General features: G+C 36.6%; 1 protein-coding gene across 2 annotated transcripts; it reads left to right on the top strand.

Moving 5' to 3' along the window:
• Positions 1–2896: 2896 nt before the first annotated feature.
• On the top strand, positions 2897–23730 carry LOC109080602 (protein phosphatase 1 regulatory subunit 12C-like). Of its 2 annotated transcripts, none has more exons than XM_042725755.1 (21): positions 2897–3055; positions 3225–3400; positions 3904–4063; positions 5001–5131; positions 6195–6313; positions 6800–6953; positions 9392–9536; positions 10326–10400; positions 15579–15655; positions 15728–15837; positions 15941–15987; positions 16082–16212; positions 17227–17314; positions 17500–17617; positions 17755–17867; positions 18995–19044; positions 20829–20877; positions 20972–21076; positions 21192–21242; positions 21985–22035; positions 22165–23730. In XM_042725755.1, exons 2-21 carry the CDS (start codon positions 3234–3236, stop codon positions 22249–22251), a joined length of 2028 nt encoding a protein of 675 aa, XP_042581689.1. In that variant the 5' UTR covers positions 2897–3055; positions 3225–3233; the 3' UTR covers positions 22252–23730. The 2 variants fall into 2 exon arrangements, with proteins under 2 accessions (XP_042581689.1, XP_042581688.1); XM_042725754.1 differs by having other exon boundaries at positions 15725–15837.
• Positions 23731–25309: the final 1579 nt, after the last annotated feature.

The raw sequence follows: 25309 nt of genomic DNA, 5'->3' as shown, positions 1-25309 counted from the left end.
GGAGGGCCGGTAGACAATCTTTTGTTTTGTTTTGTGTTCCTTAATTCTTTTTTGGTACCCAAATTCTCAACAAAACAGCGGTATCATCTATGGGTCCCAAGAGGTGCAGAACTGTACCACTCTCATCCTCCTCTGTCGCTAGCGGGCAGCAGTGGGTTGTTCGAGAGCGCAACCAGGCCTTTTTACGCACCCTCTGCCCAACCATCGAATCAGGTATATGTTGCACTGCAGACCCAGACCCTGCTTTGGATTGCCACTGAGCTGGATCCCTGCAATTCGAAATGTTGACACAGAAACGCATTTTCGAATGCATCCATTCCCGAGATTGGTTTGCAGCGATCGACCTGAAAATTGCATACTTTCATGTCTCGATTCTCCATCAACATAGGCCATTTCTGCACTTTGCGCTTTTTTGAGTGGTGTTATTCTCACCGAGAGGACCCCCAAAGGTCCACAATTAGAGCTGTGTGTATATATATATATATATATATATATATATATATATATATTTATATATATACTCACCTAAAGGATTATTAGAAACACCTGTTCAATTTCTCATTAATGCAATTATCTAATCAACCAATCACATGGCAGTTGCTTCAATGCATTTAGGGGTGTGGTCCTGGTCAAGACAATCTCCTGAACTCCAAACTGAATGTCAGAATGGGAAAAAAAAGGTGATTTAACCAATTTTGAGCGTGGCATGGTTGTTGGTGCCAGACGGGCCGGTCTGAGTATTTCACAATCTGCTCAGTTACTGGGATTTTCACGCACCATGATGAACCATTTCTAGGGTTTACAAAGAATGGTGTGAAAAAGGAAAAACATCCAGTATGCGGCAGTCCTGTGGGTGAAAATGCCTTGTTGATGCTAGAGGTCAGAGGAGAATGGACCGACTGATTCAAGCTGATAGAAGAGCAACTTTGACTGAAATAACCACTCGTTACAACCGAGGTATGCAGCAAAGCATTTGTGAAGCCACAACACGCACAAACTTGAGGCGGATGGGCTACAACAGCAGAAGACCCCACCGGGTACCACTCATCAACACTACAAATAGGAAAAAAAGGCTACAATTTGCACGACCTCACCAAAATTGGACAGTTGAAGACTGGAAAAATGTTGCCTGGTCTGAGGAGTCTCGATTTCTGTTGAGACATTTAGATGGTAGAGTCAGAATTTGGGCGTAAACAGAATGAGAACATGGATCCATCATGGCTTGTTACCACTGTGCAGGCTGCTGGTGGTGGTGTAATGGTGTGGGTGATGTTTTCTTGGCACACTTTAGGCCCCTTAGTGCCAATTGGGCATCGTTTAAATGCCACGGCCTACCTGAGCATTGTTTCTGACCATGTCCATCCCTTTATGACCACCATGTACCCATCCTCTGATAGCTACTTCCAGCAGGATAATGCACCATGTCACAAAGCTCGAATCATTTCAAATTGGTTTCTTGAACATGACAATGAGTTTCACTGTACTAAAATGGCCCCCACAGACACCAGATCTCAACCCAATAGAGCATCTTTGGGATGTGGTGGAACGGGAGCTTCATGCCCTGGATGTGCATCCCACAAATCTCCATCAACTGCAAGATGCTATCCTATCAATATGGGCCAACATTTCTAAAGAATGCTTTCAGCACCTTGTTGAATCAATGGCACGTAGAATTAAGGCAGTTCTGAAGGCGAAAGGGGGTCAAACACAGTATTAGTATGGTGTTCCTAATAATCCTTAGCGTAAAGCGTATATATATAATCCTTAGCGTAAAGCGTATATATATATATATATATATATATATATATATATATATATATATATATATGTATATACTGCAAATCTTTCCACAAGTCTTAACTTTTATAACAGAATATCTCTTTGATTTGAGACTTTAGTATTCTAAACTTTAAAGATCTCCCTTATGCACCAAGATAATATAACAAACCAAAGAGAAAGGAATAATTTAATTGCCGGCAGCAGCAAAATGAACTCAGAAATCTAAAGAAACATTTTGTCTGCCAGTTTACAAAAAGATGCAACCAAACTGATTGGGAGATCCTTCATCATGCAGCAAGATAATGACCCAAAATATAGCGCCAAAGCAACAAAGGAGTTCATCAGGGGCAAAAAAGAGGAAGGTTTTAGACTGGCCAAGTCAATCTCCAGATTTAAACCTGTAGAGTATGCATTTTACTTGCTAAAGAAGAGACTGAAGGGAGTTACTCTCAAAACTGAAAGAGGCTGCGGTGAAAGCCTGGAAAAGCATCACAAAAGAAGAATGCAAAAGTCAGTGGGTCACAGGCTTGATGTAGTTATTGCAAGAAAAGGATTTGCAACTAAATATTAAGTGTTATTCACTTTAATCTAGTTTAAGTCAATCTGTTCCAATACTTTTGGTCACATGAGCAATGGGTGGGTTCAAACAAAAGGTACTAATTTCTAAGTTATGTTTATCAGATCCAGATGAAAATACCTGGAAATAAAAGCTGAAATGTTGATCTCTTGTCTCATATTCATCTTTTGATGTCAAACCCAAATGTTTTCAGTCTACAGCAAAAATAAAGGAATTGGGCTCACTGTCCCAATACTTTTGGAAGGGAGAATATATATATATATATATATATATATATATATATATATATATATATATATATATAGTACACAGTATATGAAATTGTATTTTATTGATATATATTTTTTATTGCTTTAGTCTCCATAACTAGGGCAATGGAGATAAATAGGGCAATTTTTTTTTGCCCCATGACACTTGTTCAGCTGTTTGAAAAGGGAAGTTCTAAAACATGACATTTGTGGCACAGTATTAAACTTTAATTTAAAACTAAACAACTTAAATCGTTGACCCCAAGGAGCTGAAACATTTGGTTGGATACAACCGCCGGAAGCTGGTAAGGAGCTCTACTGTGCTCTCTGTAGCCTGGAGGTGGAACTGCAGTTTTGATCTCTGACCTGAAGCCTTTAACGTCATGGCAATTACATAAAATCGTTGTCTGGTTCTTGAACTGTACTGGTCATCGACATCTCCGATCGGCAGGTATTTTTTAGGAGAACAGGAATTAACGTTAATGACTGGTTGGATGATTTTAGTAACTTCCTGTGAATGTGATGAGGAAGTGTAAACAGCGCGCATGGAGGGCGTGTCTCTGATATATGTTCCTGTAGCTGTGATCATGGGAGTTTCTCTTAAAAATATGTGTCTTTAGTGCTGGATTATGGGGGACGCAGCGGTAGCGAAGCGTCGGGAGCAGCTGACGCGTTGGTCGGGCTCAAGTACGGACAGAGAGCCGGCGGTGCCTCGGAGTCGCTGGAAAAGAGAGACGAGCACCGGAGCTTCTGATGGAGGCAGAACAGACACCAATGAGCAGCAGAAAAAAAGCAGGTTTGGAGATTCATGACCACAGTAATAACAACCAACACAAAGAGAAGGTTTCAGCATTAATTAGTTATATAGTTCCTCGATGTAAACAAGAATGTCCGAATAAAGCAGTTTCTGTGTTTCTCAGCTTAACACTTTAATGGAGATCTCCAGATTTAGTTTGCTATTTTGGCTGTCAAAGACCATCTGCCATGCATTGGATTACTATCCCGCTAGAATGTATTTACTGATTAGTTTTCATTCTTAATGGATTAAAGAACCAGTACAAATTGAAAATATTGTTCCTAGAGCTGATGGTTGCTAAAGAAGGTTGCAGTTGAGACTGTAGAAAACGAATTACCCTATTTGAGTAGGAATGTGCATCCAAAGCCTTTAATACTTACTCATTCTATTTTGCTTTTGATGTATCAAATATATTATGTAAGAGTCTGTACATGTTACTGTTTAGTTTTTGAGGTGTCTGATGCAAAATACCATTCCAGACAGCCTGTCTCTCCCTCTCTCAGGTGGCGAGTGAGATTTGAGAAGACTGCAGAGTTCCTAGCAGTGTGTGCTAGTGGTGACACCGAGGAGGCAAAGGAGATGCTGAGAGAAGCAAGAGTGCAGAATGGAGAGGATGATATGGTTAACTGTGCCAACACAGATGGAATAACAGCTTTACACCAGGTCAGAATCTTACTGCATTTTTAATCTGTTTATTGTCTTGATAAAGTGAACAGATAATTTACCTGATGTCTCGACATGCATGCTACAGTGCTATTTTGCTAAAATGTTTACAGGATATTTACTTAACTTCACAGTCTCTTTTATAATTAAAAAAAAAGTATGCTCAGTGTGTCGGTACTATACTGGGTAATAATTGGTTGGTTGGCTGTTATGAGAAAATGTTTGTGTACAAGTATATTTGGCAATATTGGATATTTAAAGGGGTCATATGATGTTGCTAAAAAGAACATTATTTTGTGTATTTGGTGTAATGAAATGTGTTTATATGGTTTAAAGTTCAAAAAACACATCATTTTTCCACATACTGTACATTATTGTTTCTCCTCTATCTGAAACACGTTGTTTTTACAAAGCTCATCGGTCTGAAAAGCGAGGTGTGCTCTAATTAGCCAGCTATCCAGTGCGTTGTGATTTGCCGAATTCCTCAAGCGTGTGATGGAAATGTTACGCCCCATGCCATTAACATATATTGACGTATTTTTAATCAAATAAATACAGCCTTGATTAACATAAGTCTTTTTTTTTCAAAAACATTAAAAAAAAAACCTTTACAGTGTACATTACATATTAGATGAGTGCAAATACAATGTGGTAATGTGTGTTTTTGGCTTGTGTGTGTCAAGGTCAGTAAAGCCTGAATGATAACTATAAAGCAGTGCTTCCCAAACCTGTCCTCTAGCGACGAAAAATTACATATTGTGCCTTTAAATTTACTTGTGAAATTTTAAATTTTGTTTTTGGTGTTTGAATTTGTAATTTTTTTTGCACAAATGACCATTTATTGGTTATCAGCCATAACTTGGCTGTAATTTTAGTATTTTAATTGTGGTGCATTTCTGTAAAAATCTGATGGACTGTACGTGGTGTTCTTTCCCAGGCCTGTATCGATGGCAGTATGGAGATGGTGGAATTTCTTCTGTCTCGGGGTGCCAATGTTAACCAGGTGGACAGTGAGGGTTGGACTCCTCTTCATGTGGCTGCATCATGTGGAAACCTGGAGATAACAGAGTATGTTATGACTGAATTTAATGAATATATATTTAAATGAATGAGTATGTATCAAAATTGTCTAATGTTTATTGTTTAGCTGTCTTTGAAGTTGCTGGCTGTTGCAAATGTGATTGTTCTGTTCTGAAATTAATTTATAATGTAGCACAGCCTCAAGGAAATTATTAGTTGTATTAGTCTGTTATTACTATGGCTATGAATCAGCTAAATGTAACTATTTAATTGCACAGTGTTCTGTGATTCATGAAAAACTGCACCTAATATTAAAATGTTGTTGTAAATAAATTTGCACATTCATTCCCTAAATTAATTTTACATAAGCAAAATCCTTTCAATACAATTTATTCAGCCAGTTTTACAATATCTGCATGGCTTTATCTCTGAGACACATACACTATTACTGGCAGGATCAGCCAGGTAGCCAGACAGAAACTGCAATGAGTGGGTGTACTACGCGTGGTTTTTCCTCCGCGAGGAGGTTGCGGGGGTGAGTGCGGCCAGTAATAGAGCCTGTGTCATCCTCAAGTAATCTGCTCTCTCTGGAATGATTTGTTCTGTGGGTGTGGGGGAGAACTGCATTCAAATAGCATGAGGAAACACCTCCATTCAAAGGAATTTGCTGCAGTTGATGCATTAAATGCACTAAAAATATGTCATGCTTTAAACCAGTTCATCCTAATCACAGAAATTCATAATTTTTCCCAGTCCTCTATATATTAAAGGCACAAATTTTGATTGTAACATTTTACCAAGCAAATTTCTTAAGTGATATCATTCTTCTATATATAATTACTGACATGCCAGAACAATACTGTGCAGTGAAAATAATATTCTTTGGTGTGCAGTGATATGGTGACCATATGTCAGCAGTTACTACACCTTGGCACTGCTTTTTTGTATTATACTGCTATTTAAGAGTACTTCACCAATTTGCATTTTAAGGGTTGAAATGACTCTGAGAGTTGGATTGCCAGCAGAAAAAAAAAAATACACTGCTGTAAATGATATTCTCCCAGTTAGCATGTATTATACTGTACTTATTTACTGGTGCTGTCACTTTTAGATTTCTGCTCAGGCATGGTGCATCTCTCTGCTTGGTGAACTGTGATGGTGATGTGCCAGTGGACATTGCAGAGGATGAAGCCACAGAGACACTGCTGCAAGAACACACATTGACACAGGGTTAGTCAACAGAACATCTAAAATGTCACATCATAAATACACTTAAATGTATTTCAATTAAATTGAGAGATATCAGAAATTAAAGCCTGCTATATTTATTTACTTAGAAAAATCACCCAGCCCAAGTTAATTTGAGTACAGGTGCTGGACCGAATGTAGTAAATATAAAATAAAAGCACAAATGTCCACATACTGATGTTATTAGAGTCAAAAAAATCACCTGATGAAAACTGTCTGGTTACCAACATTATTCAAAATATGTATTCATAATACATATTTACTTTCTCACAGACCTTAATTTTCATTTATATTCATTCACAAAATATTTCCAAAATAAACTCTATCATTTAAGTATTTTTCCTAGAAATACACAGATCAGTATATTTACATTAAATTAATTTGTCCAGTCAGCTAGTCAGATAAATTGTTAATAATTCTTCTCTGCGAAAATGTATGGGACCTTATAATTAGTCCATCTCTCATCAGATGTGGAAGCAGCTAAGCGGGCAGAAGAAGAGTGGATCATGTGTGATGCCCGCCACTGGCTCACAAAGGGGCTGCCTGCTAATCTTCGCCACCCCCGGACTGGTGCTACTCCGTTACATGTAGCAGCAGCTAAAGGATATTTGGAGGCCATTAAGTAAGTGTGAATGCAAAAAGAGAAATGTTTCCTCATGAGTTTCCTCTTGGCATTGCAAAATTTTTACTCGTATGATAACATCATATAAAGAAAATCTATTTAGTTATATTCTCAGCAGATAGTTTTACCCCAGACTTCTGGTATCTCAGTGATTAAACCCTAGAGACCATTCCTCCATTATTCAACCAGGTTAACACCCCATGCTCATGCGGAATGTTCCGCTACGCCATTGGGCAGTTCTCAGAGCACAAAGCAACCATTGTTTACTTCCTGTTTCTTTGCAAAGTGGAAAAGGAGTGGAGGCCTGTGCCGATGTTCTTTCAGCACAGTTTCCATCCCATTGAGTTGTTTAGAGCAGAAGTCACATCAGCTTCCTCTACAATGCATGATATTCAAAACTTGACTGAAGGGATAAACAAAGTTTAGAGTTTGTTGTCGCCATTGTGAGTGTCTGTGTGTGTGCCGCCTCACTGCTGGAGGAGTCATGAAGAGTCCCCTCCACCCCCACCTATTTATCACTTTTATCATTGTGAGTGTCTGTTTAGATTTAAAAACATCCCAAGATATGGGAATGGAAAGCTGTAATGTTGGGGGGGGGGGTGGTTGCTTTTTTTATGGAATGTTGCAGTGTCTAACTTGAAAATGTGAGCGAAGACATAGACAAAAAAGTTAAAGGGTTAGTTCACCCAAAAATGAAAGCTAGCCCATAAATTACTCACCCTCAAGTCATCCTAGGTGTATATGACTTTCTTCTTTCAGACGAATCCAGTCAGAGTTATATAAAAAATTGTCTTTGATCTTTCAAGCTGTTTAATGCCACAGCGGGTGTTGTATGCATCAGTCCAAAAGAAGTTAAATAAAAAGCACCCATCCATAAAAAAACAAAAGTGTCTCACGTGGCTCCGGTGGGTGAACAAAGGCTTCCTGTAGTGAATCGATGCGATCAAAACATAATAATCACTTTAATGTAGCTTGCGCCAACAGTTGTACACGGAAGCAGCTCCGGGCTGATAAAGTATGAGGTCGGAATTGCGCATTATTTTGAAAATGTAACTAGAATTCATATATGAACTACAGTTTATTCAAATGTCTCAAAAATGTGGATTAAAAAAAAAAGTAATTTAGTGTTTTATACCCTTTAAAATGCCACCTTTAAAATGGTCACTAGGTTTTGATACAGCGCTTGTGTCTTCACAATGTACTGAATAGTGCTGTGTTCGATACATCGATAAGACGAGAGATTTGATGATACGATACAGCTGTCTCTGTATCATTATCGTGGGACGTGTGCGGCAGTGGACCGCACTTAATTTGAATATAAGAACACCATTTAAAATGGAGTGGAAAAGTGTGAGGTTTCTAAAATAAATAATGAATAGAGTATAATTTATAGGCTAAAACAAGGTTTTATCTGGCTGCAGAGGAACACAACTGGGTTGCCTGATATACAGAGTCGTAATCCCCGAAACAGAGCTTGCAATACAGAAATGTCTGCTAAGTGTGATAGTTATCTTTGTCAACCAGGCAACCAAGTGTATGCGCGCTCTCTCCTCTATGATTAAACTCGCTGGCTTTCTGAAAACACCGTTAAACTTTCAGTTTAGCGATCTCCACTTCAATATTCTATTCTCAGGAAAGTGTGATTCATCAAGTGTTCATTTACTAGAGAGAGAGAGGCGCGATATGTATTTATGAATTAACACTGTTTTGCCGCGTTTCTCTATTAACACTAACAGGGAAGCTGTGGCTTTAACACCTTTAGAAACGATGTTAACAGCTCCTGAGCGATGTAGCTCTTGAGCGATTAAGCTGTTTTATTGATAAAATTGCGGGGCAACGCTAAAGTTTGTGTTATGAATGTCTATGTGCGTGGCGTGCAGCGTGATCTAGTGACTATGTGTGCTCGTGAGATTCAGTGAAGACAGCGCATTAGTTTAGAACTCTAGAAATCTAGAGAGTATGTTAATATGTGCAATGATAACCTACCAGCAATGTGTAAGATGATTTTTTTAATGTATATTAGTATGAGTACATTACAATATAAATTAATTAGAACCAGTACATTATTATTTATGGGCTTAAAAACAAGATGCAAACAATCAGAATATTGTACCTGGTGGGGAATGCCAATGTAAACATGAAACATATGCCATTACTTATATTGTACTGTGGTACAGTTATGGAGGCCCTTCATAATGCACAGGTCAACTGCCTGCTCTGCCTATAGTTAGCAATGGCCCTATTGTATGCAGTGTTTAATAAACGGCTGTTTTACTCACTTCTGCTGAGGCCAAATTCTGTATGGTCCTGTATCATGATGTGTATCGTGGCCTCTGTATCGGGATATGTATTGTATCGTGACTTTGCTGGTGATACACAGCCCTAGTACTGAACACTTGTACGAATGACTTCATGCAGTTTTTTTTATTTTCTGTCAGATTGTTGTGTCAGTGTGGTCTGGATGTGAGTGCTAAAGACTATGATGGCTGGACTCCTCTCCATGCTGCAGCTCATTGGGGTCAAAGTGAAGCCTGTCGTCTACTCGCAGAGCAACTGTGTGACATGGAGGCCCATAGTAATGGGGTGAGTGAGAGAAAAAAGAAAATGTGCTAAACATTCAGCACCAAATTCTGTTGGCCAGTAACAAAGCTGTCTTCCTTAGGCTGGTGTTTTCCAACCTTAAGTCATAGTTCACTGAAAAATGAAAATTCTAAGCCAGTATGACTTTCTTCTGTGGTACAGAAGATATTTTATGAATGTCTCAGTGTTTTTTTTTTTTTTTTTAATCTTCAGACATTGTTCAAAATATCTTTCTTTGTTTTCCGTATAAGAAAGTCATACAGGTTTGGAACAACATGACAGTGAGTAAAAAAATGACACAATTGTCAATGTCAGGTAAACTAGCCCTTTAAGAGCTTCATCTCTGTAGGGCCACATTTATATTTCAGGACAATTTTATCTTATTTTATCTAGACTATTTCTATGTGTTGCAATCAGTTAATTCTGAAAAAAATAAAGGAAAAAAAATACAGGATAAATTTTAGACCTGTTATCAAGAAATATGGTAGCATTAGCCAATATACTGTAATTCTAAATAAAATAAATGCACTGTAGTTGTAAATTGGAATATAAAGGCAAAAGTTGAGGCCTGATATGTTAGAGAAATTAGTGCACAGCAGGAGTCATGCACTCTTAAAGGAAGAGGAAGTGTGGAGCTTCTGTTCTGTGTCAAAATGCACCACAGTTCTGCAGCCAGCAGCAGCACTGCAGTTGGCCGTAGCTCTGTTTCACAATGTGGGTGGGTGGGTGGGTGTTTGCATGCATGTTTGGGAAATTATAATAACTGAAACTGCTGTTTTGTTTTGTTTTTAAGGACAGACTCCATTTGATGTGGCGGATGAGAGTGTTGCGTCTTTACTGGAAGAACTGTCTCAAAGACAGGCTAATGTGAGAACACACACAGACACACATTTATTTAAACCAATCTGTTATTTTAGATACACTAGGAAGAAATTCACAGCTTACTATATGTAATGTAGCAGGCTTATTTAACTGGGCTGCGGGCTAACTCTGGACATTTTGAAAAGGTTGTCAGTTATTTCTCAAATAACTTTTATTACAGTGATTTTTTTATATATACAGGTGCAGCCCAATAAATTAGAATGTCGTGGAAAAGTTCATTTATTTCAGTAATTCAACTCAAATTGTGAAGCTCGTGTATTAAATAAATTCAGTGCACACAGACTGAAGTAGACTGAAGTCTTTGGTTCTTTTAATTGTGATGATTTTGGCTCACATTTAACAAAAAACCCAACAAATCACTATCTCAACAAATTAGAATACTTCATAAGACCAATAAAAAAAACTTTTTTAGTGAATTGTTGGCCTTCTGGAAAGTATGTTCATTTACTGTACATGTACTCAATACTTGGTAGGGGCTCCTTTTGCTTTAATTACTGCCTCAATTCGGCGTGGCATGGAGGTGCTCAGTTTGTGGCGGTATGGCAGGTATCTTTGACAGTGGCCTTCAGCTCATCTGCATTTTTTGGTCTCTGGTTTCTCATTTTCCTCTTGACAGTACTCCACAGATTCTCTATGGGGTTCAAGTCTTTGTGACTTCTCCACCCTTCCTCCAGACTCTAGGACCTTGGTTTCCAAATGAAATACAAAACTTGCTCTCATCTGAAAAGAGGACTTTGGACCACTGGGCAACAGTCCAGTTCTTCTTCTCCTTAACCCAGATAAGACGCCTCTGATGTTGTCTGTGGTTCAGGAGTGGCTTAACAAGAGGAATACGACAACTGTAGCCAAATTCCCGGTGACTCTTGATGCCTTGACCCAGCCTCAGTCCATTCCTTGTGAAGTTCACTCAAATTCTTGAATGGATTTTGCATGACAATCCTCATAAGGAGAGACCGTTTTGAAGGCTCAGGAAAACTTTGCAGGTGTTTTGAGTTGATTAGGTGATTGGCATGTCACCATATTCTAATTAGTTGAGATAGTGAATTGGTGGGTTTTTGTTAAATGTGAGCCAAAATCATCACAATTAAAGGAACCAAAGACTTAAACCACTTTATTCTGTGTGCACTGAATTTATTTAATACACAAGTTTCACAATTTGAGTTGAATTACTGAAATAAATGCACTTTTCCATGACATTCTAATTCTAATAAGTATACAGGTGCATCTCAAAAAATTAGAATATCGTGAAAGTTATTTTTTTTGTAACTTATTTCAAAAAGTGAAACTTTCATATATTCTAGATTCAATACATGTAAAGTAAAACGTTTCAAAAGTTTTTTTTTTGTTTTAATTTTGATGATTAGAGCTCATGAAAGTCAAAAATCCAGTATCTTAAAATATTAGAATATTTCCTAAGATCAATCAAAAAAGTATTTGCAAAACAGAAAAGTTAAAGTTCTTTAAAGTATGGTCATTTATGCATGCAATACTTGGTCGGGGCTCCTTTAGCACAAATGACAGCATCAATGAGGTGTGGCATGGAAGCGATCAGCCTGTGGCACTGCTGAGGCACTATTGAGCCTTCAGCTCATCTGTATTGTTGGATCAACTGTTTCTTATCTTTCTCTTGAAAATATCCCATAGATTCCATATAAGGTTCAGGTCAGGTATGTTGGCTGGCCAATCAAGCACAGTAATATTATGGCCAGCAAACCACTTGGAAGTGGTTTTGGCACTGTGGGCAGGTGCTAAAGTCCCGCTGGAAAAGGAAATCAGCATTTCCATAAAGCTTGTCAGCAGATGGAAGCATAAAGTGCTCCAAAATCTTCTGGTAGATGGCTGCATTGGCTTTAGACTTGATAAAACACAATGGACCAACACCAGCAGACGTCACGGTATCCCAAATCATCACTGACTTTGGAAACTTCACACCGGACTTCAAGCAGCTTGGATTCTGTGCCTCTCCAGTCTTCCTCCAGACTCCAGACCTTGGTTTCCAAATGAAATGCAAATTTACTTTTATCTGAAAAGAGGACTTTGGACCACTGAGCAACGATCCAGTTCTTTTTCTCCTTAGCCCAGGTACGATGCTTCTGACGTTGTTTCTGTTTCAGAAGTGGCTTGGTGACCCTTTTCCTGAAGACATCTGAGCATGGTGACTTTTGATTAGGGCTTGCATAGACTAGTCGAGTAGTCGAGTGATCGACTACTTCAAACACTAGTCGGCGCTGTTGGACACGATCAACTACTCGAGCATGCATTAACCATAATGCATATATAGAGTTTGCAAGTACGACGTGAATTTTAGGATTACAATATTGCGTGTAGCTGTTACTTTCTATGACTTTATCTATGTTGCATGTACAATTAAAATATGTAATAATTAGGGGTGTACCCAAAGCCGAATAACTTAATCAGAAAGGCACGGATAATGGCTTAAAAAACGAATAACGGACAAGGAATAATTCTGCCTGAATATTCGGCTGCGGCTGGCACAGTCTGGGGTTTGCTAGATAACAGTTGAGCAAATATTATACACAGAACTCTAAAGTCATGCAATAGAGTGTGAAGTGAATGAATGTAAACTTTATGAATGAAAAGAGCGTAAATCAAACACCGCATTGCTCTCCGTGCATCTCTCAGAAATCAGAGCTTGGCAAGAGTAATATCACCTATAAAATAATACATCATACCCGTTCTATTATTTGTATATATTTAAAAGGCAATGATTAGACCTTAGGCTACGATATGAAATGAATAAATGTAATAAGCACAGCACGCTCCCCAATCAAACAGCCACGTTGCGCATCTCAGTCTCTCAAAAACCAAACCAGTTCTCTCTCAAGAGTACGCTAATAATCAACTTAGATACAGATACATTTTCTACTTGGCCTACATGTTTGCATCTTTATTTTTTGCTGGTTTGCGTGGCACATGCACATTTGTTTAGTGAAGTTCAAAAAAAGACTCGCTTAAAGAGTTCTGCGTAATGAAAATGTGCGCTATGATTTAATTCAGTCGAGTTCAAATGATCACTAAATGTTTGTCATGACATCTTTCTGCTTTCTGCTAATAATTATTTTAGTTTAACACGGAATACTTGTTCAGTGATAACTGTGAAAAAAATATAGTCATAACGGTCTTATCAAGTAACTGTACGACGTTCCACCTGGTTTTATCCGGATGCAGATACGAATAATTTTGTGATTGTTACAGATACAAATACAGATACAAATACTTTCTGTTACATGAAAATTGTAATATATAATGTCATAATTATAAAGTTTTAACGATTTACATATGTAATTGTTGCATAAGGCTATGAATTAATTAGCGTTTATTGATAACAGCTATTTCATGTCTTTTCATTTACAGCATGAACCACGAGTAGTCGAGTAACTCGAGTATTTTTTAAATAAAAATCGACTAGCAGAAATCAGTAGTCGTACAACCCCCACTCTTGATGCACTGACTCCAGCTTCAGTTCACTCCTTGTGAAGCTCTCCCAAGTGTTTGAATCGGCTTTGCTTGACAGTATTCTCAAACTTGCAGTCATCCCTGTTGCTTGTGCACCTTTTCCTACCCAGTTTCTTCCTTCCAGTCAACTTTGCATTTAATATGCTTTTATACAGCACTCTATGAACAACTACCCCTTTCAGTAATGACCTTCTGTGACTGTTTTCAGTGATTGTTTTCTGGACCATAACCAAGTCAGCAGTCTTCCCCATTATTGTGGTTTCAAAGAACAAGAGATATCCAGAATTTATACTGTAGGGATGGCCATTTAATGAAACTCAAATGTAAATATTTTAATATTTTGAGATACTGGTATTTTTGACTTTCATGAGCTGTAAGCTCTTATAACTTTTTACTTTACATGTAACTTTTCACAATTTTTTTTTAGATGCACCTGTATATAGAACTGCACTATTATTAACAGAAAGAGACACTCAATTTGTTTTTGTGACATCAATCACAAAATAAATTCTAAAATGAGCTTTTTGTCTTACCAAGTACACTTTATTTTTTTCTCTCTCTCTCTCTTTGCTTTTGCAATATGAAAGAAAACAGACAGTTGCAGTCTTGAAATCTGTTCAGCTGAACAATAGAATCCACAGAATTGGATTTTTGCTTTTGGATCATTGCGGAAAATCTTCTCTATAACCAAAAAAAAAAAAAAATAACGTTCTTCTCAAATGAACAAAACTTTTGTGAATTTTGAAGCCTACATACAGTTGTCAGAAGGCTGTGTATTTGGGTATTTACAATTGCTAAACAAAGGCTATAACTACACCACAGTCACCTGACTTCAACGTCAACATCACCAAGCTTCCTGGAACTCTTTCAGTCTATGTAAAAAAATTTGTAAAAAATGTGTGATTAATAACACAGCAAGGCTGTAAAAAGTGGACTAGTGAGTAGATGAGTTTTTATGTTTGGTTTTATGACGTTTAACATGCTCTCAGCTGACAACCTCTGTGGTCCCATTTAGCCACTTGTTAGCAAAAGCCTTTTTCAAGACAAGTAAAAAAAAAAAAAAAAAAAAGAAAGTCATAAGGGGTATTACCGATTTTTTTTTTTTTTTTTTTTTTTTTTTTATGTCATAGATTAAAACTTATATCTTGTGCTTGTGCTTATTTCAGGCATTTAACAAAAAACCCATTGACTTCAGATAATGGAAATGGAAGTGCTAAAAGCAGATGTTTCCCAGATCAAGTGGACTAGTTAGCAGACATAATAGAGACATACCTGTGTTTATCTGGGAAACTGACACTGTGGACGTACCCTTTCAAAAGGGTACCAATATGTACACTTAATGTGCTAATATTTACTTTTAAAAAAATTATATGTAGCTTTAAGGTACTAAAATAAACCATTTAGGTGTAACTAAGGTACAAAGATCTGCCTTTTAGCTTTTTGTCTGTAGGGTACTACCGAGTGACATGAACCTTTGTTCCTGAGTGCACATGAAAACTGAATACTTATTAAAAATATAAGCCATGTTGAGGCTCTTTATTTGTTGTTTACATGTTTTTGTACCTCATTAAACTCATTACTATACCGTTTTAACTATTAATCAGAACAATAATTATATATGGGCTATTTAGATCCATTGTAAATAAAGTATGATGTTTAATAGATTTTTGCATCTGTTTATTTTAGTGGAGGACTGAACAGGCACTTATTGAGCAACAAAATTCACAGATTTCAAATGCCAACACTGCAAACAAGAAACGCAGGTGAGAAAGATTATCAGTCTTACAGTCTTTGCAGTCACAAACATCTTCACTCATACCTCTCTTTCTCTAGAGCTCTGTGTGCCGAATGAGCAGCAGGGACAAAATATATGTACAGGACCAGTCTAAGGAACGAGGAGTCTCAGGAGGCCTGGGACTCAACGATGAGAGAGAAAGCAGCCCAGGTTTATCTCTCTCTCTCATACAGCAGCATTCAAAATATTCACATCTATGAAACATACAAGAATACAGTCTGTTTGATGATGTTTGTTTTGTTCTCTGTTCTAGAAAGTTCAACAGTGTCAACACCAGAGAGCATTGTTCCCTCTTCAGAGGTCAGAAGACACACAGTCTTCTGTCTCAGCTTTTAATGTCAGAATCTCTCTGCTGGTGCATGTGATTTAATCACTGTATGTTTGTGTTCTTCAGACCATAGAGGATAAAGAAGTCAAGGTGAATGATCAGGACAGAGCGAGTCGCACAGCAGTTGTGCAGCCCACCCCCCAGAGGCGAGAGTCACCTGCTGAGAGCCCCAGTAATGCCTCTAGTGATGGAAGGAAGTAAGATAGTTTGATCGCAAGAATTAAATGCTTTACAATTACACTTTTATTTATTTTATTGATTTTATGTTACAGCTGTACAAATCTTATGTTATGTACGGCTTCATGATAAGGAAGTATTAGTGATGGCATAACGTAGCAGAATTACCAAGTAAAGACATTTAAGTAATTTTTTTTGTTTATTCGCTAGACTTAGACTTGTTTTTAGAGGTTGAATAATTCCAAATGAGTGAAAAAATATCTGTGCTAAACTCTAACTCAAACACCTGGTGAGTGAACTACATAGAACCTCATTTTAGTTTATAATTCAATGGTAATTTTATAATTAAAACTTTTAATTAAATCTCTACAACAGGTAAACTTATAAAGTAGTGTTTTACTGTCTTTTGGTATTGAAGTTTGTACTGAGAATCATTCAACATCATTTTGAATTTAAATATCTTCGCTAAGTCAGTATGTAAATAACTAAGCAGTATGTAAAGTAATATGTAAATAAATGTTACTGTTTAATGCAATAAGCCAAGAAGCCTTCTCGCTAGTCACAAAGCGGAGCAGAGTGCCTAAACCCCCTTGGTTGTATAAATTCACTGTAAACTACGGCTACAGTGAAATCTGACATTTCAAAACAGTTTCTTTAGTGCAGTAATTCTAATGTTATGAGGTCACAGGTGTATGTGTATATTATCTATTAATTATTAACTATACATTAATGCCATTTATTACATTGTTACTGGTTCTGATCTGTAAATCATGGGATTCAGTGTTTGTATTTTTGTTGCAGTATTTGTTATGTTGCTAGGCTGAATTGTTTTGTACATTGAGAATATTTGTACACCTCTAATGTCTAATTATTTTGCAATTGTGTTTGGTGCCAGTAGTAGTAAAGTTACATAATTTAGAAATTTTATTGACTCAAACAGTCATAATTAAGGACCATCTATTTTATAAACTAGATTTAAGATCTGTTCATGAATAGTGATGAAATTTTTTTTTTTTTTTTTTTTTTTTTTACAGGTATCAGGCTCCAGTGAGAGACGAGGAGTCGGAGTTTCAGAGGAAAGCTCGCTCGCGTCTCATGAGGCAGTCACGACGATCAACACAGGTGTGTATTCACAACCCTGAATAAAACTAATATAATGAATAAAACTCATTAAAAGAAAAGAAAACCATATTGAGTAGTTTGGCTTAATATTTTGTTAACAACATGTTAATAATGTGCTCAAAAAAAAAAAATGTATTGTTAAGATAATATTATTATTAAATATTTTTTGGAATTTTGATTGTCAGGGAGTAACATTGACAGATCTTAAGGAAGCAGAACGGATAATTGTTAAGACCAATGAACCTCAGCACCTCAGTGTTCAGCCTGTGAGCCCCAACATCTCACTAACACCAGCTGAGAGAGGTGAGTCTCATTACCAACCAGTGTGTCTGAAGCACCTGGAGTTGATACTTCAGTTTCAGTTGACAGTAATTATTCTTTGAAGTTTTTGATTCAGTGTGAATTCTTTATGGATTTTAAGAGTTTTCTCTCTGCAATAGACACAGAGCCAGTGAAGGAATCGGGAGATGCAGAGACAAGATTAGGAGTGAGAGATCGCAGGAAAGGGAGGAAAGAGAGACGCTCAACTGGTATCGTTCAGCAGGCTGGAGAGGTGAGCTACAAGCATTCATAAAAAAGCCAGGGCATTCTTGTTCACACCGAGCATTTTCAATATAAATAGACTTTTAGAAGTACACTTCTTTGCAGCTTCTCACCTGTATATTACAAAGAATAACAAAGGATGATGATGCATGTGAATTTACATTTTAAGCAAATGTTGCCCACAACAAGGTTTCCACTGTAGAACAGGAGGAGTTTGTGGAGGTTCCCTATTTTATGATAATGTATTTAGCAACATTCATATGCAAACACATACAGTACATGACAAAGGGTCTATAATGTAGACCTTAACACTATAATGATATGGTTGTCCCAAAACTGCTATACGATTTGTTTGACTATTTCCTTGACAGACTTTTTTATAATATGCATCAGCCAGAAGTTCAGAACTTTGGAAAAATCACCTATAAATAAACAAAAATATTTTATATATATATAACTATATATATATATATATATATATATATATATATATATATATATAATATATAGATATATATATATATATATATGGGTGTAAATATTTGTTGTGAATTTGATTCTTTAATCTTATGATTGTGATGCATCATGAAATTGGGTTATGATTCAATGTATGAATGATTTAAAGTATTTTAAAACAATTCATAACTGTTTCCAAAAAGGGCATTAATGTAATTTGAGAGAGCGTTTGCACTGTAGTCAAATAATGACAAAATAATCAATCAAATCATACATTCGCACTATTAGAAATGTTATTTTTTTGTAGTGGACTATTGAATATGCATCATAGATTTGCACATTGTTATGAAAAATGTAATAAACCGACAACTAAAATATGTAGGCTAATTATATTAATGCCATTTATTACATTGTTGTTGTTTCTAATTTGTGAATCAAAGCATTCAGAGGTCATTCATTTTTTGTATTTTTGTTGCAGTTTTTTTTTTTTTTTTTTTGCTAGGCTAATTGTTATTATTATTATTTTTATACAGTGAGAACATTATTACACCTCTAATTTATAATTATTTTTGCAGTTGTGTTTAGTGCCAGTTGTAGTAGTAAAGATTACATAATTCGGGAATTTTAAATGACTGACTTTGACATGGACAGTTATTGAAGATTAATGTTTCTTTTGTTCAGATGGATGATGTGGAGGCAAATGAAGATGCTGAACAAGACAACAGAACCCGGTTTGTGTGTGTTTTATCAAGGTTTTGTACATCGCCTGGTGTGTAGGTATATCCTATACAGGTGCATCTCAATAAATTAGAATGTCGTGGAAAAGTTCATTTATTTCAGTAATTCAACTCAAACTGTGAAACTCGTGTATAAAATAAATTCAGTGCACACAGACTGAAATAGTTTAAGTCTTTGGTTCTTTTAATTGTGATGATTTTGGCCCACATTTAACAAAAACCCACCAATTCATTAGGTTCACTAGGCTACACAATCATGGGGAAGACTGCTGATCTGACAGTTGTCCAGAAGACAATCATTGACACCCTTCACAAGGAGGGTAAGCCACAAACATTCGTTGCCATAGAAGCTGGCTGTTCACAGAGTGCTGTATCCAAGCATGTTAACAGAAAGTTGAGTAGAAGGAAAAAGTGTGGAAGAAAAAGATGTACAACCAACCGAAAGAACCGCAGCCTTATGAGGATTGTCAAGCAAAATTGATTCAAGAATTTGAGTGAACTTCACAAGGACTGAGAGGACACAAGGACTGAGGCTGGGGTCAAGGCACCAAGAGCCACCACACACAGATGTGTCAAGGAATTTGGCTACAGTTGTCGTATTCCTCTTTTTAAGCCACTCCTAAACCACAGACAATGTCAGAGGCGTCTTACCTGGGCTAAGGAGAAGATGAACTGGACTGTTTCCCAGTGGTCCAAAGTCTTCATTTCAGATGAGAGCAAGTTTTGTATTTCATTTGGAAACCAAGGTCCTATAGTCTAGAGGAAGGGTGGAATAGCCCAAGTTGCTTGAAGTCCAGTATTAAGTTTCCACAGTCTGTGATGATTTGGGGTGCAATGTCATCTGCTGGTGTTGGTCCATTGTGTTTTTTGTAAAAACCAAAGTCACTCCACCCGTTTACCAAGAAATTTTTGGAGCACGTCATGCTTCCCTCTGCTGACCAGCTTTTTGAAGATGCTGATTTCATTTTCCAGCAGGATTTGGCACCTGCCCACACTGCCAAAAGCCCCAAAAGTTGGTTAAATGAACATGGTGTTGGTGTGCTTGACTGGCCAGCAAACTCACCAGACCTGAACCCCACAGAGAATCTATGGGATACTGTCAAGAGGAAAATGAGAAACAAGAGACCAAAAAAATGCAGATGAGCTGAAGGCCACTGTCAAAGAAACCTGGGCTTCCATACCACCTCAGCAGTGCCACAAACTGAGCACCTCCATGCCATGCCAAATTGAGGCAGTAATTAAAGCAAAAGGAGCCCCAACCAAGTATTGAGTACATGGACAGTACACGAACATACTTTCCAGAAGGCCAACAATTCACTAAATTTGTTTTTTTTTTATATTAGTCTCATGAAGTATTCTAATTTGTTGAGATGAATGAGAGTGAATTGGTGGGTTTTTGTTAAATGTGAGCCAAAATAATCACAATTAAAAAAACCAAAGACTTAAACTACTTCAGTCTGTGTGCATTGAATTTATTTAATACACGAGTTTCACAATTTGAGTTGAATTACTGGAATAAATTAACTTTTCCACGACATTCTAATTGGAGATGCACCTGTATGTACTTAGTGTGTACTGATTACATAGCACAGTGTCTTGTGTGTTTTTTGTTCTGTGATGTTTTTCTCCGTAGATATGGATGCATTCACACTTACCTGTCCCTAACCATGGTATTAATTAGTGCACAGTTTTAAATAAGCTGCTAATATGCTCATGTTGAGAGAGTGATATTGAGACTTTTGTAATGTTATTTTTAAGAGTATTGTTTGTTTTTGTAGTGATCCTCGATTATACGATTCCAGAACCTCTTCTCTGGATTATAGTAGGGTAATAATTTTTTTTTAAACATTGAACATTCAGAAATTAATGAGCAATATAAGAACTTGTTCACACTCTTGTTATGTAATATGTGTTCTCTCAGTTGTATCTGCAGGTGTTGCAAGAGAATGGAGATCTAAAAGAGAAGCTTCAAGAAACTCAGCTGCAGTTAAATGAGAGTAAAGTTCAGCTGGAGAAACTCAAACAGGTGAAAAGTGTTGTTTTCTTGTCCTGAGACATTGGGATAGGAAAGAAATGTTGAACCACTAAATTAAGTTATATAATATATTTATATATAGTTGTATTTGTTTGCATGCACACAGAATCAGGAGAATGGATCAAACAGACCAGCCCTGCTGGAGCTGGAGAGATTTGTAAGTTACCACATTTTCATGCCGTGTCACGGTTCGGGTGTCTTGGGTTGGAGTGGTAACAATTCTGCAATTTGTTTACCTTAGTTAATGCACTGGTATTGTGTACTAACAATAATCAACGTTTTTTAAATGAATTTAATTTTGTTAATTTAACTGTTAAAGATGTATTGGTACATGCTAAAATTAACATTAATTAAGGAATAATTGATGATGGACCATTGAATTATTAAAGATAATGCACTATGCATTATTTTCTAATAATTCAGTGGTCCTTCATCAATTAGCACCTGTTGCTAATTCAAAAACGTAATTTTAAAGCTAATAATGGAGGTGTCTTTGAACAGTATCGTCTCAACAACAGTGTCTACTAATAGCAAATCTGAAAGCTAAAAATTAATTTTGAGAAAATACGAAAATAGTTAGAATTTTTCTTTTTTTTTTTATTGTTAAGTAATGTATTTAACTGCTTGGTCAATGTCTTTGTGGGCTTTGGTTCTTTTGCCTTCATATTCTGGACCTCAGTTGAAATCATTTTCATTGCATATTTAACTGCAAGACCTCCCTGAAAAAAAATTGCACACCATAGAACGCTCGTCAACCTATCAGAAGCAAGCATTCAACTGCCCTGTTATATAACCTAGATTAATAAATGCTATTTCACCTAATGCTCACGTTAACAAATTGAACCCTATTGTATATAGTGGATTTTTTTGTTGTAAACTCTGCACTGTTTTTTCTTCAGGAAAAGAAACTTCTTCAGCGGAGAGCATCCGAGTTAGAAGATGAACTCAAAGTAAGGGCGTTTGTGTAGACCATTGTGTATGATGGATATGTCAGATCTGCAGAACTTTCTACAAATTTCCATGCATATACAGATTCCATGTGGGCCTGTTCATCTCACTCTCTGTCTTCCTCCTCCTAGGTGCTTGTGGATTTGCGTGCTGACAACCAGAGACTGAAAGATGAAAATGCAGCTCTCATTCGTGTCATTAGTAAGCTGTCTAAATGAATATCTGGGTTCTTTTTTTCCCCCTGAATTCATTGGGAAAGTTGCTGTCCCATTGTCTGCCCAAAGAAATGCACAGCATGTTTTTTTTCCCTCTCTCATCTCTGGGACATATGCCCCATGCCTGGGGTGGTTGAACTACTGTTCTTTAAATGGATATGTATATATGTAAGACCTTGTTTAGCTGTCACTCTGGACTTATCAAAACTGGAATTTTCAATGACACAACTTAAGTCCATCTGCTGTTCAGCTGCTCTAGATTATTGTGTTTCGCTCTGATTCAGGGTGCTCTTGTAACATTTGTAATGTTATTGATTTCTTTCGCGCAGTATGCTTACTGCTTTTTTATTAATAGCACAGATAAGGCTTATAGCTTTAATGTTCCTTAAAATTCTGCAGACTAGCCATCGCACTTAGTTAATGCCCTTATAGTGCCCTACACTGCACTGCACTGATGAGAATTTTGAGTAATTTGAAGTTTCAGTTCAGGTTCACTGTTCCGTTTCACTTAGAGAAAGCTACCATTGCAATCTTTGCCTTTCAGCAGGTACATCTAGAAACCTGCAAAATAGATAAATTAAGATTTTATGATATATAGAATATTGTTCATTAATAACAAAAATGATATATTACAGATCATAGATATGCAATGTTAACAAAACAGAGTTAATATACGTTGAAATAGAAATGAAGTTTTAATATATTTTCATATACATTCATATTTGAATGTACATAAACCACTGATATGTTAGGAAGGTTCTAATATTTGTTAAAGGCTTATTACTTAAATTGCAGTGTTACCAGATTTAATGTTTAAACTGTGCTTTTTAATGGCATGGCAATGTCAGCTGGGCAATGCCATCATTATTTTAGCTTTAAAAAAATCATTTTAATATTTCTTGGAAATGGTAAGCAAAAAAGAAAGAAAAAATGTGCCAAACAGTAACAGCATGCTCAGGGGTCTCTTAGTGAGACAGTAGAAGGTCTTGGGGTAGTGTGTCTTTTTCTCAGAATGTATCTGGATTAACACTGTACTTTAGCTGACTACTGTTCTTTGGACCAAACAGGCATTAGTATGGATCTATTTCTCTATTATTGCATATTTATGAATATATTATATATGGTGAATTTTGATGCTGATGTGTTTTGCCAGTGGTGTAATCATTTTTTTTATTAGAAAGAGACACACAAGTGTTTTGTACTGTGACTATGAGTTTTGTCCTAAACCAAACTGGCACCATAGGTCAAAGCTTTTAAAGGTTTACCACTGTTTATTTGTGTTTTTTTTCCCTAAAATTATTGCTTTCAGGACTTTGGCATTTGTTCATCCAGCAAGTGTATTTTGCCAAAAATGTGCCTTTCTATATATATTTATATATATAGATAGAATATATCTCTGTTGCTTTGTTAAAAATGTTGGAGTCAGTTATTCTCTCTGACCAATAAAGATCAGTGCTAATGGTTGGGAAACCATTAAAGCAATCTGTGCACAAGTGCTTCTATCTCTTGCATAAATAAATAATGGCTTAGTATTAGTATGCCCTACTCACTCCAAAAGTCAGAGCACATGAAATGGGAACTCTTGAGAGAAGGTGGAAATTGTGTCTCATAATGTGATAAGCTGACCACATTGTTTAGTTATCTCACCTGTAAGAATGTCATCATGAGTATAGTACAGTTTCAATTACCCCATTAGCTTTTCTTAGGCCAGGAATTTCTTATTTCTGTTAAAGTAGTTGCAAATCAATATTTTGCAATAATTTATTATTATTAATTTTTTTATATTGCCTTTGTGTCTCAGTTGAAAACTTTATTTCCTCATGCATTTATAAAATACATTTATTTATTTATTTATTTATTTATTTATTTTGCCAAAAGTCATTAGGTGCATTAGAGTTTTTAATAATTACTGCATAGCTATATAATTTTGGTAACACTTTATTTTAAGGACCAATTCTCACTATTAACTGATTGCTTATTAGCATGCTTATTACTAGCATATTGGCTGATTATTGGTACTTATAAAACACATATTAATACCTTATTCTGCATGATCATATTTTACATAACTTTATCCTACCCCATACCTAAACTTAAAGGGGTCATCGGATGGCCATTTTGATATGATTCTTTGGGGTCTTAATGAAAAGTCTGTAACATAGTTTGGCTGAAATTCCTCAATGGTAGTGTAAAACAACAAACTTTTTACCCTGTCAAAAACAGCTCTTTTCAGAGCAAGCCGTTTTGGAGCATTTTCCTTTAAATGCAAATGAGCTCTGCTGACCCCGCCCTTTTCTTCTGAGCCCCTCTCTGAGGGACTGTTTACTTTATTTACTTTATTACTTTATTTATTCATTCATCGTGAAACTTGCTAATTAGCACATTATTAGGAAAGTCGATTAGCAAAAATTAATTAAAAAGTCTTGTACTCAGTTCTTCTGTTGGTGAAGCTGGATCACAAATGATTTGCTCAAACATAGATGCATTTAGGTAGATCGGGGTCACATTCCCTTCAGAAACAAATGTAACCCACTGTGTTTTCAGCGGCGCAGATGTCGGGAGTAAATGACAATTGCTATGCTCATTATTACATCCAACAACAATGATGGACTGATGAGAGCTCACTTAGGGCGGGTCTAAGGTAAGACACCAGTCTAGTCTGTGCTGAAATGCCACTGTCAAACTATCGTGGTAGGAGCCTGTCTCTGTGACGTCACAAAGACAGGCATCTGAGATTGGCTGGATTTGAGAAAGGGGAAATGATTTAATGAGATTTAAAAAAAAAAAAAACACTGGGTGGATTTTTATCATTATAGGGTGGTTGTGTACACACACTGCCAACACACATTTCAGTTCAAATAACATGTAAAAATGGATGCAGCACCCGATTACCCCTTTAACCAGAGCTGGCTCCAGGCATGGCAGGGTAGGGCTGAGCCCACCCAAATGACTGTCTTGCCCACCCAATCAGAATTAGATAAAGATGTTAATTTTTATTTATTTATTTATTTATTATTATTATTTTTCTTTTTTTGCATATATTAAAACTAATCTAAAGCCG

The sequence above is a fragment of the Cyprinus carpio genome, chromosome B6 (assembly GCF_018340385.1).
Source record: "Cyprinus carpio isolate SPL01 chromosome B6, ASM1834038v1, whole genome shotgun sequence".
NCBI lineage: Eukaryota > Metazoa > Chordata > Actinopteri > Cypriniformes > Cyprinidae > Cyprinus > Cyprinus carpio.
The sequence above is the reverse complement of the archived record's forward strand: the minus strand, read 5'-3'. Positions and strand labels throughout refer to the sequence as shown.